This window comes from Argiope bruennichi, chromosome 1 (genome assembly GCF_947563725.1).
Source record: "Argiope bruennichi chromosome 1, qqArgBrue1.1, whole genome shotgun sequence".
NCBI lineage: Eukaryota > Metazoa > Arthropoda > Arachnida > Araneae > Araneidae > Argiope > Argiope bruennichi.
The window spans coordinates 29307629-29325057 of NC_079151.1; the positions used below are offsets into that span (position 1 = coordinate 29307629).

Sequence of the window (17429 nt, forward strand, 5' to 3'; positions counted from 1 at the left end):
CGTTTGTCGTATCTTTCTTTTCAAAAATACATCGCATTCTTTTTTCACGAGGCCGTCATTTGCTTTCTTCAACAAGAAACAGAGGTAATGATTCCAGAAGCAAAAAATTAAGTATGTGTCGTTATGATTAGTTTATGAAGAAGTGAAGTCCTTTGTATCAAAATTATGCAAATGAAGATTTTTGGTTGTCGTGAGTTAAAGATGAAGATATTTCAGCTAGATAGTCAGCGATACCTCCAAAAATACGAAGGAAGTAAACTTTATATTTTCGAGCTAATACTACACTAATGCTAATGTATTTGTTAAGCAGTTAATTTATAATTTATTATAATTACGCTTTCCTTTTAAAGCAACACAAGGATTACTTTGAAATGAATTTTTGAATTTTGACACCATGATTAGATGACGAGGTCAGCATCTGGGTCTGTGTTCTCTCCTCCCACCTTCCGCACTACTCCAGAAAAAGAATGCTCCCTACTCACCAACAGAATTTTGTCTGTACCAAGTTCATTGTAAAGAACAGAATTTCTTTTTTATCCAAATTAGCAGGCGTGTTATTCAAATATTATGAATATTAGAAGATGTACCCGTCTAAACGAATTGTGGATTGTTATTAACAATATCTCGGGTGTGATTGTCATAGATTAATTAAGTAGAAAATATCACGCACACTGGCCGAATATTCAGGAAATATATATATATATATTGTTTCCAATACATTTTGTGTGTGAATATATAATAGCATTAGTTGCTTTGTTTCTTTGCATTACTATCTTTTCTATCCATAACGTTCACGAACAGTAAATAAAGCTAATCACTAAAATGGGATTGAAACAAGGTGCGACTCATTAACAAAAGGAAATGCAATGCCAAATATAAGATTTTAAAAACTGCTGAAAGAAAATAATAGCAATAACATTCAATTTGCTCCGTGGAGAGAGAATATAATGAATCAGCAGAAATATTATTCATCCATGATTATGTTTTTTCACACTCGATCAATTTTAGTCAATTTAAATAGAAAAAGTGTCTCAGCAAATAGATGCAAAATTAGAAGTTTGGTTTTGTAGCCGATAATAACGCTTTACAAATAGGTGGGGATATTATTGTGGGGAAAGGAAACGACCAGCATTAATATGTGAAATATATTTATTAAGATTAAAGGACAAAGGACAAAACATTACTAACATAGAACACATAAAGATACATGAGCATGAGCTGCACGTCTTGCAGTCTCAGTGCTCAACTCTCGTCTGCCAATAATGGGGGAAAGCATCATGTGATTAATGACGCAACATGGCCAACATGGCGCCATATAGGAATGAGATCTGTCAGCAGTTCCCACATTATTAATTCCGCCCAGCATTACAGACAGCTATGGACGATTATATATAGTGATCAAAATAGCTCTACATTTTTCTTCTTACTAAGGAACTGTGTTTACTTTTCGCAACTAAGTTAGCTGCAATTAAATTCTGTTGAAATGAATTATGCTGAACACGCTTCTTTGAATTAAAAACACATTCAAGATTAATGACATACATTTTAAAGTACACATCTCTGAACATTGAGCATCAAAATATAAAAGAAATTGCGTGTATCAGAGTTTCAGATTCTCATAACTGGCTTCAATTTCAATTTAATTTCTTCTTTTTTACGTTGCTGGCTTATGATATCCTTTGATGGATACAATTTAGATATTAGGGAACCTATCATATGATGGTCATAAGCGCATTCAGTTCTGGGCACCAACACACAGGGATGGAATGGGGGGGGGCATTTGTATGGAATAGGATTTAAAGCCTAGAATCCTTTTCTGCTAAGACAATATCTCTTCTTAAGTTAGTCAATAATAAGCTGATAACTGAAGGAAAATTGAAAATCAGCTTACATTTTTATATTTCTAATTATTCTTTGGCGACCAATTAGTTCCTTTGGGATATTGATTACATTAAATTGAAATTGAATCTTTTAAGGATTTCATGTTCGTCAAAATACTAGATAAGCTATGTTGTTTTAATTGTCCTACAAATGTCTTGTTCATTGTTTACGGAAAGTTGTCTCTAATGGGGACCAGTCCATGACATCATAGTTTTATTTAAAAGGTAAATATTCGGTCTGTCTATCTTCTTTCGTGGAACTGTCATTTCATTTTTATTATCTTTCAAACTACACAAATATTAAATAGAATTCTTCTTCCTTAGTTTTCAACAATGGAAGAAAATCACGTGATTAAATATTTGATGGAATGATGCAATTGGATTGAATTTCAGAGCAACAATGCAATCTGTTGTGGCAAATTAAATAATAATAATATTTTTTTAAATTGCCAAAATTTAGAGAAACTTTGCAAGGCAATTAAATTGCTGTCATTAAAAAAAATATTTTTATATACATTTTGGAATGGTGTGAAATATTTTTTGTGCAATAATATTTTCGGAATACTTCACAAATATTATAAGCCAAAATAATGAAATATTTAACTGGTGGGTGTATTGCCTCCTCTATTTCATTGTTTTCTTAATTCGGCACTTTTTATGTGTCACTTCATCTATACTTATAATAAAGCTCAATGTGCGTGTGTGTGTGTTAGCGCTCTACAGGCCAGACCGTTCGACCAACAGCTACGAAATTAGGCACGTGTATACTTTGGAGGCCGGGAATGTGCACCTCGGGGTTATTTTTTCGAATTTTTAATTAAAGTTTATTTATTTAAAAAATAAGCGAAATTTTAGCGTGTTTCTGCTATAACTTCCGAAAATATTACCGCACAAAAAAGATTTTTACATCAAGTTAAAGATCAAAAATTTATCTTTTAAATGATACCAATGTTTTAACCTTAAAATTAAATTTCTATTTTTAATTAATTTTTAAATAAATAATTTAACTATATTTTTCAACAATTTTTTTTCGTACAAAATAAAAATAAAATGTAGGCTGCACGAGCACGTTTCACATTCATGGGGAAAAAATTAGCTTTTTTCAAAGTGTTGCCATCACATCGATTAAAGCTCCATTTAAAAATAAATTAAATCTTTTTGGAAATGAAATCTGCAAAAATATGATTTTCGTCCCGTGTCTGTAGGAAATGAAACAAATATGAAATATTATTTTTTTCTAAAAAATAAATTCAAGAAAAATTATTTTATGATCTTTTACACTATCTGTATTATTGATCCAATAAATCAGTTTTATTTTAAGGCAAGTTTTGTTTAATATGAACAGGATATCCATTCAAATCAGGGCCACACTGCTAATTTGTAAACCTTTAGTAATAGACATAGATCTGCTAAAATGGTCTGAATGGAAAATGATTATATTTTATGTAACTTGATCCAATAAATACTCTAATATATAACGAATTTTTGATTTTACATAAAGCTTCTGTTGTGGAAATCACGTTTAACAAAATGTTCTTGAAACACTAATATTTTAAATAAAGAATTAATTTCCAATCAACAAAATCAATCACTTAAACTGACTGATTTATAAAAATTTGAATATCACTATTTAAAAAAAAAAAAAAAGGATAATTTTAGATTTTCTATCGATCGTTTCAAAGAAAATACGCCAATCAGCGCGCAGGTTTTTCCTAAGATTATCAAAATGTTGAGTTTTTCTAAATTTTTAACATTCAAAACTTCATAAATCAGTCTTAGTTAATCGTGGAAAATAGAAACATTCATTCATTTATTTAAAATTTGGTGTGTCCAGAATATTTCTCAGAATATTAAACCTTACTGCATAAAAGTTAGACTTCATAGTTTTTGAAATATATTTATAAGCCGGAACAAAATATTATTATTGATTTCATTTCAATTCTTTTGAAAGCAAAGCTAAAAACTGAAATTTATGCTGAATCTGAAAAATTTTTATTGAATTATTCTTTGAGATATTACGCAAATTATGAAAAATATTTTGTAGTTCACATAAGACTTAAATACCGAACGATTCTGTTTGCAGTACTCATATTCAATAATAATAATAATAAATAAATAACAACCAAAATGATAAATAAAATGAAACGCTTGGTTTCATTAAAAAATATCTTTACATTAATTGCAATTTCAGCATTTCCACTTTAAATTAAAGTTGAAGTTTTACCGGAAATGGCAACACATTAACAAAATATATATAGTAAATTGAACGAAACGATCTAAACAACAGTATAAGTTTGGTATGACTATCAAAATTTGAAGATTAAAAATGTTTTGTTTGAGAAGCTATTAAGAGACAAGTTACTTAAAATATTTAATTGGAAATTGTAACGAGCGGTAATACTGGTGAACCGGCTGGTCGCCAAAGGCGGCTTTTATGTCATAAAAAAGAAACTAGCATGCATTTTAGAACTATATATCTCCAGTTTCGAGGAAAAATACTTGTCTATTGGCCATTTGTAGTCAAAGCTGAATATAGATCTAAAATTTTACTGCCAGATTACACAACAAATTTCATTTAATGACTTTGTTTCGGCTTTCAGTTATCGCGTACCAAACAAATACAGTCTAGTCGCTGACGAATCAAGTGCGAAATTAAATACATATCTACAACTTCTCTTCTTTCCGGATGGCACCTCAGATATGAGGATTGGAAGATTTTAGTATGGCGGATGGGTCTCCTCGCCCAGCAAGTACAAAAAATGTTGTGGGCTAGCTACCCCTACCGATGACGGAGGATTAATACCCTGGCAGGTGAAGACCCTTAGAACCAATCTATAGTTCCCGCTTATGCTGTTGTGGCATCCAGTTATTCAGATTTTACCATGTTCTTCGGGCAGGTTGGAATAACCATTTGATATTGTTACAAATCTGTAATTTTGCTACCCGGCACGAATAGTGTCATCGTGGGAAAAACCATTCAAACCGTTGTAAGATCTGTCCTATGCGTGCTGAGCTTGGCGACCATTTGGCGACTTGACGACGAATTTGGCGACTAAATGGATAATACTGGAAAGTTCGAGAACTTTCACGATCCATCCACTAAAACCCGAGATACAGCCAGGTATGCTCTGATTGGTCTGGCCCACCTCCCGGAACTATAAAAAACAGGCACTCTGAAGCTGCAAGGAAGTCGTGTGTGAGAGTAGTCGGAGTCGCCGACAAGTAAAAGGAATTAGAGGATTAGACAGCATGCAAACTGCTGAACTAGTGATTAAATGCGCTGCGTTATTACGATTGATTGACGGTATTTGTAGAAAAATTTTGTAACAATATTTACAACTTTCAACACATTTATGCATATTTAGTTCTAAGTATTCAGCGATGGATTTCAGATTAGTTAGATTAAATACCTGCCTAAGACCTCTGGACTGAAGAGGCAGAGGGACAAGCAAGTCAAAAATTAAATAATGTTATTAATCTAGTTTCCAAATAAATAAATAAATTTAAAAAATACGAATTATATGAATTTTAAAACATTGCGATAAGAATATTATTTTGTGTAGTGTAATAGGTAGGGTTCCGATCTATTTAATTACTTTAGCAGAGTTATTAAATTATTTATGAACATATCGAGACAGCTTACATATAATTGTGTGCAAATATGAATACTGTGGTAATGAATTATCTCTACTAATAATAAAGATGAATGTATGTGTATAAGTTGACGTTCTACAAGAGAGATCGTTCTGCTTACAGCTACCACATTCGGATTATATATATCTTGGAGGGTGGAAATGTACACCTCGAAGTGAATTTTTTTAAAATTTTAATTAGTTAAAAATGGAGCTGAATAATTTCCAGAAATATTACTGTACAAAATTAAATATTACACCGTTTCAAAAATTTTAAAATTGCCTTTATAATGATATCAATTTGACAATCATAATTCTTTTTTGGCTGAATTTTTGCAATTTTTTTTTAAAATTTTGTTTAATTTTCAATAATAGATTACATTGTTGCCCTGAAATTAACCTGGTCTACATTGTTTCATCAAATATTTATTCGTGCGATATGTTTTGCCATTGTTGAAAGTTCTGGAAGAAAGATTTTGGACCAATAAACAAGTGAAGTTACAATACCGTGAATTGAAATGAAGTTACATTACCACGAATGAATAAGTGAAGTTACAATTTAGGAGAGAAATACACCGGACAATTACGTTTTTAATAGCGCTTATGAGACCGTTTCCGTTAGAAAGATTCATGTACGCATTAAACAGAACTTAAGTAGAACTATTAAAATAACACGACTTTAATGTCAGACAATTTTGAAAGTATCATGGACATGAAGTTATATCCAAACGATTACGATGACAAACAAATAACAAAGTTAAAACAAACGATGACTAGTAATAACTAAATAAACATAAATTAAACATTTTCACAAAGGTTCTAAAATAAAAAATAATTATTCATTTCAAATGAATTGTTAATATTTTTTTAAACTTAAAAAATGTCTTGTGATATGAAAACTTAATTAACCATTATTAAAGCAGCGGAGGGGTGTCCTCAATATTTTCTCGCATATTCTCTAATAAACTTTTAATGGAAGAGAACATCTTGCATGACATTGACGTACAACAGTTACGAAATACTTAGCCGGCGTCCTAGCCTAGGGGTAGCGTATCTTCCGCGTGATCTGGGCGCTCCGGGTTCGGGCATGGTTGTTCTATCTGTGAAGTGTGTGAAAGAGCATCCCTGTAAAAAGGGGTTGTGCAAGCAAATGTGTGTGTGTGTCATCCTCTTATGAGCTAGAAGTCAGGCTTCTGCTTTCGGGATGCTCAGGGGCCTTTACCTTCAGAAGCTACAGACAGTTTGTCAGCGGGCTTGTACAAGTGCCATTAGTAACAACAACAACACATACTAATTTTTGAAGAGAATATAGCATTTTTACTGAATCTATCGTGTCATACTTGGCGAGTTTTTTGGCGATTAATCCCTAGCACGCGGTTAATGGTATCCGAAAATCGACTTTCGACGAATCGTTTTTCTTAACCGATTGAAACAAAGATTTGACACAAAACTGCTCTTATAGTCACAAAATCCCATATCAAATTTGATCACTACTTTTTTGAATTTTCGTGTTTACATTTTTCTGAAAGAGTTGACAGACAGTCAACTCTTTGTTGGATTTGACTCAAAATATGACAGATGTCTAGACTATAGATGTTAATTTTGTGTTCCGAATTTTATTCATGTAAGACCTCTTAATTTTGCAATTATCGTGTAACAGACGATCAACCAGTCATTGGATTTGGCATAAAATCTAACAGGTGTCTAGACTAGAGATATTAAATCTGTGTGCCGAATCTTAGCTATCCATTTCTGTTCGTTTTGTAGTTATTGTATTAACTTATATTCGAACATCCGGACAGGCAGACTTCCTCAAAACGGATTTTACTCAAAATTTAATAGATATCTGGAAGTTTGGTGTAAAGAACGTATGCCAAATTTCAACCGACCAGCTCAAATTGTTTTTGAGTTATCTTTGACACAGACGAACATTTTCCAAAAATGTGTTTTTCGAACTAAAAGAGTTTGTCAAATTCTCGAGTTCGAATTTTTGACGATTATTTTACTTTTTCTATACTACTTATTCTTGAAATTAAAAAGGGCCTTCATAATTTCCTTTGTTTAGGACCGCAAAGTTTTTAAATCCTCCCTTGAAATTGCTACAATATTATCTATTAACTGAAACATACATTTGATCAAAAGTCTGAAAACGAATGGACCAAGAAATCAAAAATGCACGCTCAGTTTCGTATAGCTAGACATAATTCGAAGATACGATGAAATTTTTCATAACATGGTTGCTCTTCTCCGCTGACTGACGAAGCCGGAACTTTCATTCAACACATTTCTTGCTCCATAAATCGTCTGAAATATGCATGAGTAAAGGTGCAGAAAGCGAAACTATCGTTTGGACGGAATCAGCAAAACTGGATTTGAAATCCATTTATTTAAAATCCTCCGCCAACTCATTAATAAATTACATTGATTCATTGAATCTTATATAATTCTAAAAGGAAATATCATATAATAACTCTGAAAGGAATTATCGTATTCAATTTCTATTATTCAATAAAATAGAATGATAATTAAATATGAGTAGGGACTAATTTTTTCAAGATAAAATGTAATGAATCTTTTTTCATCTAATTTTTTGATATGCAATTCTTTCATATGATAATTGGATATTTTATTCAAAATATTGAACACATCCAAGATATTTAATTCAAAATTCTAATTCTTCTCAGATATTTTTCAATTTTTCTGATCAAAGAAGGAAAAATCAGTACAGTTTCGTTAGTCACTGCAATAAATCGTGTCCAGGGCTTAGTAAAATTTTAACACTCATTATATCTGTAAATTTCTCTGTATTCTTCTGAAGTAGTAAATGTAAAGGAAAATTAATAGAAAAAGAAAAATTAGTTTTCACAGCAAAACTCCTACAAAAATAATGATGCATTACGACACTCAGTGGCGGATTAGACCTTTGGCAGTTGTTATTACAAGATCCCCCTTTGATAAATTTGTCGATTTAATTTCACATTTCTGCTCATCTTTATTTTATTCAACGTATATTATTTTAAATTATCATTTTATTTCATAAACTTTGTGAAAAAATATATTATTCATTTATTTATTTATTATGATGGGTGATGGCAGGGCATCTATGATTGAATGTAATATAACTTAAATAAACAACTGGTGCTTTAAACATTATAATAACAAAGTGAATGCGATGAAACATACATGATTCTGACCCATTATGCTTGACAAATGTTAATATTATCCTAATTTTTTATATTATTAAGAAAATATGATATTTTTACAAGTTTAATTATTTGGCAGTTTTGCTTACTATACTCTTTGAATTGGCTACTTGTGCCTCCCCCCCCCGGGGTTTGGTTCTTTTTCATGTTTTCGTCTCTCAAATCCATTTTTCATAAGAATTATATCTTAATTCATTTCATTCAATCAAGATTTTTATTTGATTGCAATCCCTCTGTTTAGATTAATTGTGAAATTATTTTATCCTCCTCAAATCAACATCTCTCTTGTAATTTTATGCACAAAAATTTTTTTCAACGAAATGCATATTTAAAGTAACCATTTTATTATTTACTATTACAAATTCCGAAGAATTTCCTATCAACCAGAGATACAGGGGCGCCATCTGTTGAAACTTCTGTAAATCTATTCATTCTTCTTTATTTTTTAAGAAATGGTTGATTTCTCTGTTATCATTTTTGAATTCGCTGTTATCATTTCATGTTGCTTAGGTATATAATGCACAGGCGAATTTCCTATTAAGCAAAGTAGGCAGCTGCCTAAGGCCGTAAAAATCAGAGTGAGCCGCAAGCAGATCGATTTAAAAACTTTATTTTCCTAAATGCAATTCAATAAGATTGTAAAAAGTACAAATTCTATGAATGATAAAATATTTGAAAATATTTTCAAGTACGAATAATCATTTTTCATACATGATTCATTACCTATACTTAGTAATTGGAATGCAGGCGTCCTGGCATAGGGGTAGCGTTTCTTCCCCGTGATCTGGATGTCCTGGGTTTAAGTCCCGGTTCAGGCATGGTTGTTCTTCATCTGTTCTATCTGTGAGATGTGTAAATGCGCCCCCCTGTAAAAAGGGGTTGTGCAAGAGAATGTGATGGGTGAGTAGCTAAGACGTACTCTTGGCCCTTGTTGGCGCTACTAAAAACAAGAGAGGCTCCCTTGGCTTAAAATCGCTGACTTCGTCAGCGAGCTTGTCCATGGCAAGCGCCATTGTAAAACAACAAACAAAAAGTAATTGGAATTTTCATAAAACCGAACGTCTCCTTCAATAATGTTGCGTACAAGTGTCCGAACAGTTTGGTGGCAAGACAGGTAAATGAAAACAAATATGTATTCGCAAAATTAATAAAAGAAAAAATAATATAAAATTAATCATTAAAAAGACAGAGTGCTGAGATTTTAAACTATTTGACTCGTTTTTTTGTAAAGGGAAGCTTCAAAATGTGTACTGCATAGGGTCACAAAGTACCTAAATCCACATATGAGTTGGAGAAAAAAAGAGAATATAAGTTCATTATAAAAAAAGACAAATAGCAAAATGAGATATAATACTTGTCAGACAGTTAAAGCTATAAATAATTGACGGGTGTGCACAATGAAAAATTAGTGACGCAGCGCGTGTTGTTGGCAGCAGAGAATATCTATCAAATGTCAGGAAAAATGGCGTATTTACAACTAGGCAACTGTCTGAGACCGAAGAGCTGAGGAGGCCCGCTGGCAAGTAGAAAAAAATTTATTAGACTAATTACCAAATAAATGAATTCGAAAAAATGATCATTCAATGAATTATAAAATGTTAGGATTATATTAACACATTGTCAATTATAATTAGTCAAGTTTTTGCCGTTTCATTATATTCACCTAGTCATATTATAGCATTTATAAATACCAAATGGTTTCTTTAATAATATATTAGCAATAAATATTATGTGCAGTCAAGAGTCATAATAATAAAATAAATAAAACAGGCATTTTCATAAAATATGCTAAAACAAATCATTCATTTTGATAAGTTAGAAATGTGAAATTAAATTGACCAGTTTATTAAAAAAAAGGGGGGGGGCTTCATACTGCGTACAGTGTGCATTGCCTAAAATCACAAACTGAGTACATCCCGCACTGATTAAGAAGAAAACTTTTATTGCCATTCTTGTTTATTATTTTTCTATATTCCCGGATTAAACCTCCAGATGCGTATCCCGCGATTTCCACGGGTTGGCAATCAGTCCACGTTCTATTGCATCCCGCGTTTTCGTTATTTAGAGTGTTTAGTTTTGAAATTATAGATTTTTATTATATCATATTATTATTGTGTAGCATATAGAATCAGTTCACTTTGTTTGAAAAATATTTCAACTTATTTGCAAACGTCGCATCGAAATAGTGATTTTTTTAAAAAAATTATTCAGTCAGCGAGTTAAGCTAACGTTTCTATAAAAATGCATGTTTTTTTAAAATTATTATTTTGCCTGTGTATTCTTAGACTTCTTTCTTTCGGCCCAGGCTATCATTTGAGTCTGATATTTTTGCTATAGACAGATGCTTTATTTCAAAGGGTCTCAACGAACCTAATCTAAATCATAGGTTCCCAAAGTGGTCCAGGTGGACCCCCAAGGGTCCATAGGAGACCACACGGAGGTCCACGTAGACGTGAAAAGAAAACAGGGGTTCACACGTTGTAAGTGGGGGTCCACGAAATATTTTCTGGTTTTCATAATAAAGAACAAAAATTTTGGCTTGGATTTACCTATTAACGTAGGCAGGTAGCATCATTCACTAGGTAGGTACTCAACAATATTCGAGACTCAGTTCAAACACAGAATTGAATAGAACAATAGATAATAGTACAAGTGGGGAATAGTGGGAAATTGCGAGAAAATTTTTGATAGCGTTTCCTTCGTCATAACTTGTCAAAAGAAGTTTTAGTGCCGTTACCAACCTGTTAACAAAAAAAAAGAGCAGATTGAACATCACAGAACAGGGAGATTTGAGATTATTTCTCACAAAACTGAAGCCAAATATTGATAATTTGCTGTCAATTCATCAAGTACATCCGTCTCATTAAAAGTATTATTATTTTTTATTGTTGATTTACATTTCAGAGTTCATTGTTGATTTTTTTGTCAATTGTTGATTGTTTGTAATGATAAATGTTTATAATTTTGTATAACCACAAGTATTATTTTAATAAATAGGAGACAAGAAAATGTGCTACTTTTTTTTCTTCTTAACACCCCCAATTTAGGGTGATATTTTTTAGGAGTTTTGGGAATACAGTAGAAATGTAGCAGCAAGGGGCCTACCGAAAATAGTAAAACTTTGAAAGTGGTCCACGAGAAAAAAAAGTTTGGGAACCTCTGATCTAAATAAAGCATAACTTCGATGCGGTTTGACAAAGAGATGCTTCTATTCCGATTTAAGCTGTCCTTGTGATTATTCAACGCTAAAAACAATTGAAAGTACAATGTACTTGACTTCACGCATCGTTTTTCCTTTTTTTGGAATATTTATGGTTTGCATACAGTTTCAATGAATAACTTTTGCTACAGCTTCATAAATAATTCAGCAGTTCCTCCTATCCACACCAACGTAATTTCATCATCTTTATGAGAGCAGTGACGTGCTTATGAATTTTTATGCTCCTTTTTCAACGGTCCAGCGAAATTGTCGGATATATTTATTTCTTTTTTCCTTATATTTAAAAAAATGCCACACTTGCTTTAAATGATGAGTTTTGAAATACCGTATTCGTTTCCTAGATTAATAAAATATTTTAATAATTCTAGAATTTCTGATCATCAATTAATAATAGTAATTAAGCTAAATAATGATTTTGCAAAAGTGATGCCATTTCGGAATTTAGTGTGAAAAATATAAATGATAGATTCCATAATATTTTAAATTAGGATTTATTAAAGAAAAATAATTATAATTAAAAAATTAACAAGCTTTTATTCATTCAGTGAAAAGTACAACATAGACGTTTCTATCGGAAATCTAGCAATATTATTAAAAAATTAAGAAACAATAAAAAAAATAAGGAAGAAGTTCCTGATATTCAATAAAATTTAACATAATTTGAGTTATTTACTTCATTTTACTTAGTATATTTCTATCAGAAATTTATGTTTTTACACTTTCGGTTTGGCATCCCTATTTATAATAAAAATGAATTAAAACAAGAAAGTAAATATATTGTAGAAAGATAAGAATTAAAAAATGTTCTTAGAATAGAAATATTGCCACTTTAAACTCGAACATTTATTATTCTAATAGAATTTTAAACATATTTAATTCTAAAATAGAACTTAGAATTCTAAAATATAAATAGAAGGTAATAATATTTTAAATTTTAAGATGATAGAAAAATCATTTTCTGGAGTTATAGTGAAAAAACTTCAAAACATTCGTTAATTTTTAGTCAGTTAATCCTGCACTCGTTTTGCACTCGGAAGTGTTTTCAAGACGGTACAGCATTTTGACGTTTCATTCATTTTTTTAAAATTTTGATTTTTTAAAATTCCTCAAGAATGGTAAGAAGATGCAGATTAATTTTTCGGTAAAATTCAACTTAAATCTATTATAAATATTTTTTTTACAGCAATAAGCAAGTTCTTGTGTTAACTGAATAATTTTGCATTGAATTACTTTTTCGAGTGCAAAGGGTTAAAATTACAAAAAAAAAAAAAAAAGTCCGAGACGCACATTTGCACCCTCCAAAGAATATATGTACCAAATTTAGGGGTTCTAAATAAATAGCCTGAATAATGCCAAAATGCAAGCATTCATCTTTATTAGTTGTAGTAGTAGTAGTAGTAGTAGAGAGAGAGAGAGAGAGAGAGAGATTAAGCCTCACTCTTGTTAAAACTTTAACAAATGAAGCTTCTTATTTTCTTATATTTAATTAATAAGTTCGTAAAATAATTAACTGAAATATAACCTTTTTTATTATTGAGATTTAGAAGAGGCTGCAGATGATATCTCTATTATTTGATTTAGACATTTATTGCTCATATAACTTAACTTTATGCTTCTATCTGATTTACAGGGTGAAGAGCCCATAACTAAAACGGAAGGAAACATGCTGTTTATCGATAAAGAAGCCGTTCGAAGACGCCATTTGAATATATCTGAAATCACATGCCTATATATGGAAATAGGCAGATCTTCAGCGGGTCATTCTGATAATGGAGTTGGGTATGTAATATGTAAATATTTCAAAATATTTATTAAGCATTATTGTATTTTCCAGATTGAATTTTAAATTATGCTTTCGTTAGATTTGCATTCACTTTTTATTGTACTTGAAAAAAAAGGATAGTAACATTTTATTTCTAAGAGTTTGTTGCAGAAGCTAATAAAAATGCCAGTCTTTTTTCTAAAGTAGATACTTGGTTTTGCATAACTCAGTTTGCATATTCATCGTTATTCATTCGTCATTCTGGAGTTGTATCTACAACGTTTATTCCCAGTTTTCTGTTTCTTTTGTTACTTTATTAATTATCTTTTTTATAAATTACATTACTCTAATATATCTACATTTAAATGCTGGTATACTTTTTACAATATTTTTCTATAATGTTTCATGAAAAAGGAAGCTCCACAATCATATAAATATTAATGGTTGATGAATTTTAAAAAATGATTTGGCATGATAATAAATTTATTTTTGCTAAACTATAAGTCTATAATTACCACGATTCGTTCGAAACATCATTAAGGAGATTCCTCCAGGGCAGTCAATATTTTCTAAACCGAGAAAAAAGAATGCATAGAAAACTGAATCTTTATAAATTGATAAGTTTGCAACTACCATGATTCGATAAAAACATCATTTGGGAGTAGTTTTTTTTTTTTTTTTTTTGGCAATAAATATTTTCTAAACCGAGAAGAAAGAATGCATAGAAAACTGAATCTTTATAAATTGATAAGTTTGCAACTACCATGATTCGATAAAAACATCATTTGGGAGTAGTTTTTTTTTTTTTTTTTGGCAATAAATATTTTCTAAACCGAGAAGAAAGAATGCATAGAAAACTGAATCTTTATTAATTGATAAGTTTGCAACTACCATGATTCGATGGGAACATCATTTAGGAGTTTTTTTCTTTTGGGGGAGGCAATAAATATTTTCTAAACCGAGAAGAAAGAATGCATAGAAAACTGAATCTTTGTTAATTGATAAGTTTGCAACTACCATTATTCGATGGAAACATCATTTATAAGGGTGTTTTTTTGGCAATCAATATTCAATAATCGGAGAAGAAGAAATTCTTAGAAAATATAATGTTTGTTGCTCGATAAGTCTCTAGTTGCCGAGATTCTGTGGTAACATCATTATTGAGATTCTTTTAGGGCAGTCAATACTTTACAATAGAAGAAGAATGAATTCACAGCAGAAACAAGCATTTATCCTTTTACCCTTTCTTTTAAAAATAAATGAAAAAAAGGCCATTTCTACTGCCTCTCTTTGCCGCTGCTGTTTTGAGAACAGTCATCGCACGATGAGTCACATATCTCAAAGGAGGCTTGTGCCTACCACCTGTGGATGACCACTCCCCTTGACCACTACCCACCTCGTGGAATGAAAACCCACGACACTCCACAATTTAGACTGCACCGACACTGTCTGGGAATTAGAAAAGAGGTAGTCCATTATAAAAACAAGTGAAGTTGTGTGTAGCATTTAACGAATATATTTTTTAAATGTGTTTATAGGATATTTCCTGAAAACATTTTTTCAATTCCTACTATTAGTTCACACTCTCCCTATATATATTTATATATCTTGTTCAAATTTTCAATCGTTAATAAAATACTTTTTATTCATCCACTCAAGTTCAAATACATTTTTCTAAACTTGTAGTGGATGACACTTGATGTGAATATAGTTTTTTCAAATATTAATTCATTAATTATTAAATTTAACTAATTTTTAATACTTTAAATAGAGTTTTGGCAATTTGTAATCGGCAGTAGCTCAATCGGTAAAATGCAAGGATTTCAGTATTTTTCACGTGAAGGTGAAGAATGCGAGTTCAATTCTTGCGAAAGTAGGTATTGACTTAAATTTTTTTTATATATTACTTGCTTAAAATTAAATGTTGTAATGAAGAGAGATTCATAGTGTTGTGCAGATGAAAACATCGACTTTTGGGAATCGTATTTTATTTAAGATTTCTTCTAGATTCCACATCACAAGACACCCAAAACATCAAATTACACACCCATACTTAACATGGAAGAATATAATATCACATAGCTTCAAGTTGGCTAGTGAACTATCGCAGAGTAGTGATGTCTTACTTAATCACTAACTGAAAGGCATCAGGGGAACTATACAAATACTCCGTCTCAATGGGCCATCTAGGGGCAGGTATGGAGAATAGACACTATATGTATATATATATATATATATATACACACCACTGGTTACAATGTGTGTTACAGTTAAAAGTACATTTCGCACAAGTTTCGGCCTAGTTAAATTCCCTAATTTTTTTTCTTCCTAAGCAAGCAAAGACATTTGTTCATATTTTAGTTAGTGATTGTAAAAAATATTAGTAAGATAGTATATTATTTAGTAAGATAATGTAGAAATTAATAGGTAAACAAAGATAATTTGTTGCTTTTAGGTGCATTTCATTGAAATTCCCTTATTTGAATGTACTTCAGTTCTACTCGTATACAATGGCAAATTTTCAATAAAGCAAAAGGCAATCCTAATTTGCAAGCAAACCCATCAAAACACTTTATTACCCTAGTTATCAAATAAAAAATGTTTATAAAAAATACAATTTCAGTGAATGATAAATTATTGGGATAATATTAGCACTTGATCAAGATCATCAGATACCTTTATCTTTCATTACATTCACCTAATATCTTCTCAGATTGCAAATCCGCTTTAGAGACTATTCAGGGTGGAAAGACAGGGCTTTCCCAGAATATTAATGCTCTTCTGTTCTCTGTCGTGGCAGTGAAGAAGTCGGGCACCTTGCAATGGATCCCAGCCCACGTTGGCATTGAGGGAAAGGAGCAGGCCGACACTCTTGCCAAGGAGGCCAGAGCAGTTGATCCCACCCCATTATCTACTACTGCTCTGGATGCTAATGCCGCGGCAAGAGGCTCTGTACCAATCGAAAGAAATTCTCTCTGACAAATCTAAATTATAAAAGAGACATCACAACCACAATTGCAAGACTCAGAACAGGGCACCTGAGGGGCATGAGGATCATAACTGATGGTTCCAGACTTTATGACGAATGCAGACACTATCCAGGCGTGCAGCTGGATCCGGAGCATATTTTTAGCTGCCGTTCTATTATTTCAGCCCTCTTCTAAATAGACATTGAATGCACCAGGGATATTGTTTATTCCGATAAAGCTGAAGATGTGGGCAGGGCTGTTTTGCATGCTTTCGGCCCAATCTACTTGTCCCCCCTCTCTCCCTTTTTTTTTCTTATTTTTTATTGCACTTGTCACATGACGACAACAACAACAGCATTCACCTAATTGTAAGAATATTTATAAACACCAAACCACTGCTTCAATAATATTGTGTAGGTTTGGTTTGGTTTGGTTATATTAACGTCAAGTTTGAAGCAACACTAGGGCTATTTTGGGATAGACCTCGTCATTTTGAACCGCGGTCAGATGACAAGGACGACACCTGAACTGGCATCCCCCCCCCTCACCACACAACACCAGCGGGAGGACGTTTGGTCATGACGGATTTAACGTGCAACAGACCTCCTTACACGACGGTTCTTCGGTGGAATCGGGTCACGAACCTGAAACCCTCCGGTTCCGAAGCCGAGACCTTACCACCAGGCCACCGCGGCCCTAATATTGTGTAGGAATGAGGTTATCTGGAGTCATATGCAGTCAAACCTAGCTTAACGAGCACCTC

At 31.9% G+C, this 17429-nt stretch overlaps 1 protein-coding gene across 2 annotated transcripts in view; it reads left to right on the top strand.

The window, feature by feature from the left end:
- The window catches only part of LOC129980578 (uncharacterized), a 105002-nt gene that overhangs the window by 75186 nt on the left and 12387 nt on the right, over nt 1-17429 (top strand). For both annotated transcript variants that reach the window (XM_056090964.1, XM_056090956.1), the window contains exon 3: nt 13566-13714. In XM_056090964.1, coding sequence (XP_055946939.1) covers nt 13566-13714 — 149 coding nt within the window. The remainder of the gene's footprint in view (nt 1-13565; nt 13715-17429) is intronic.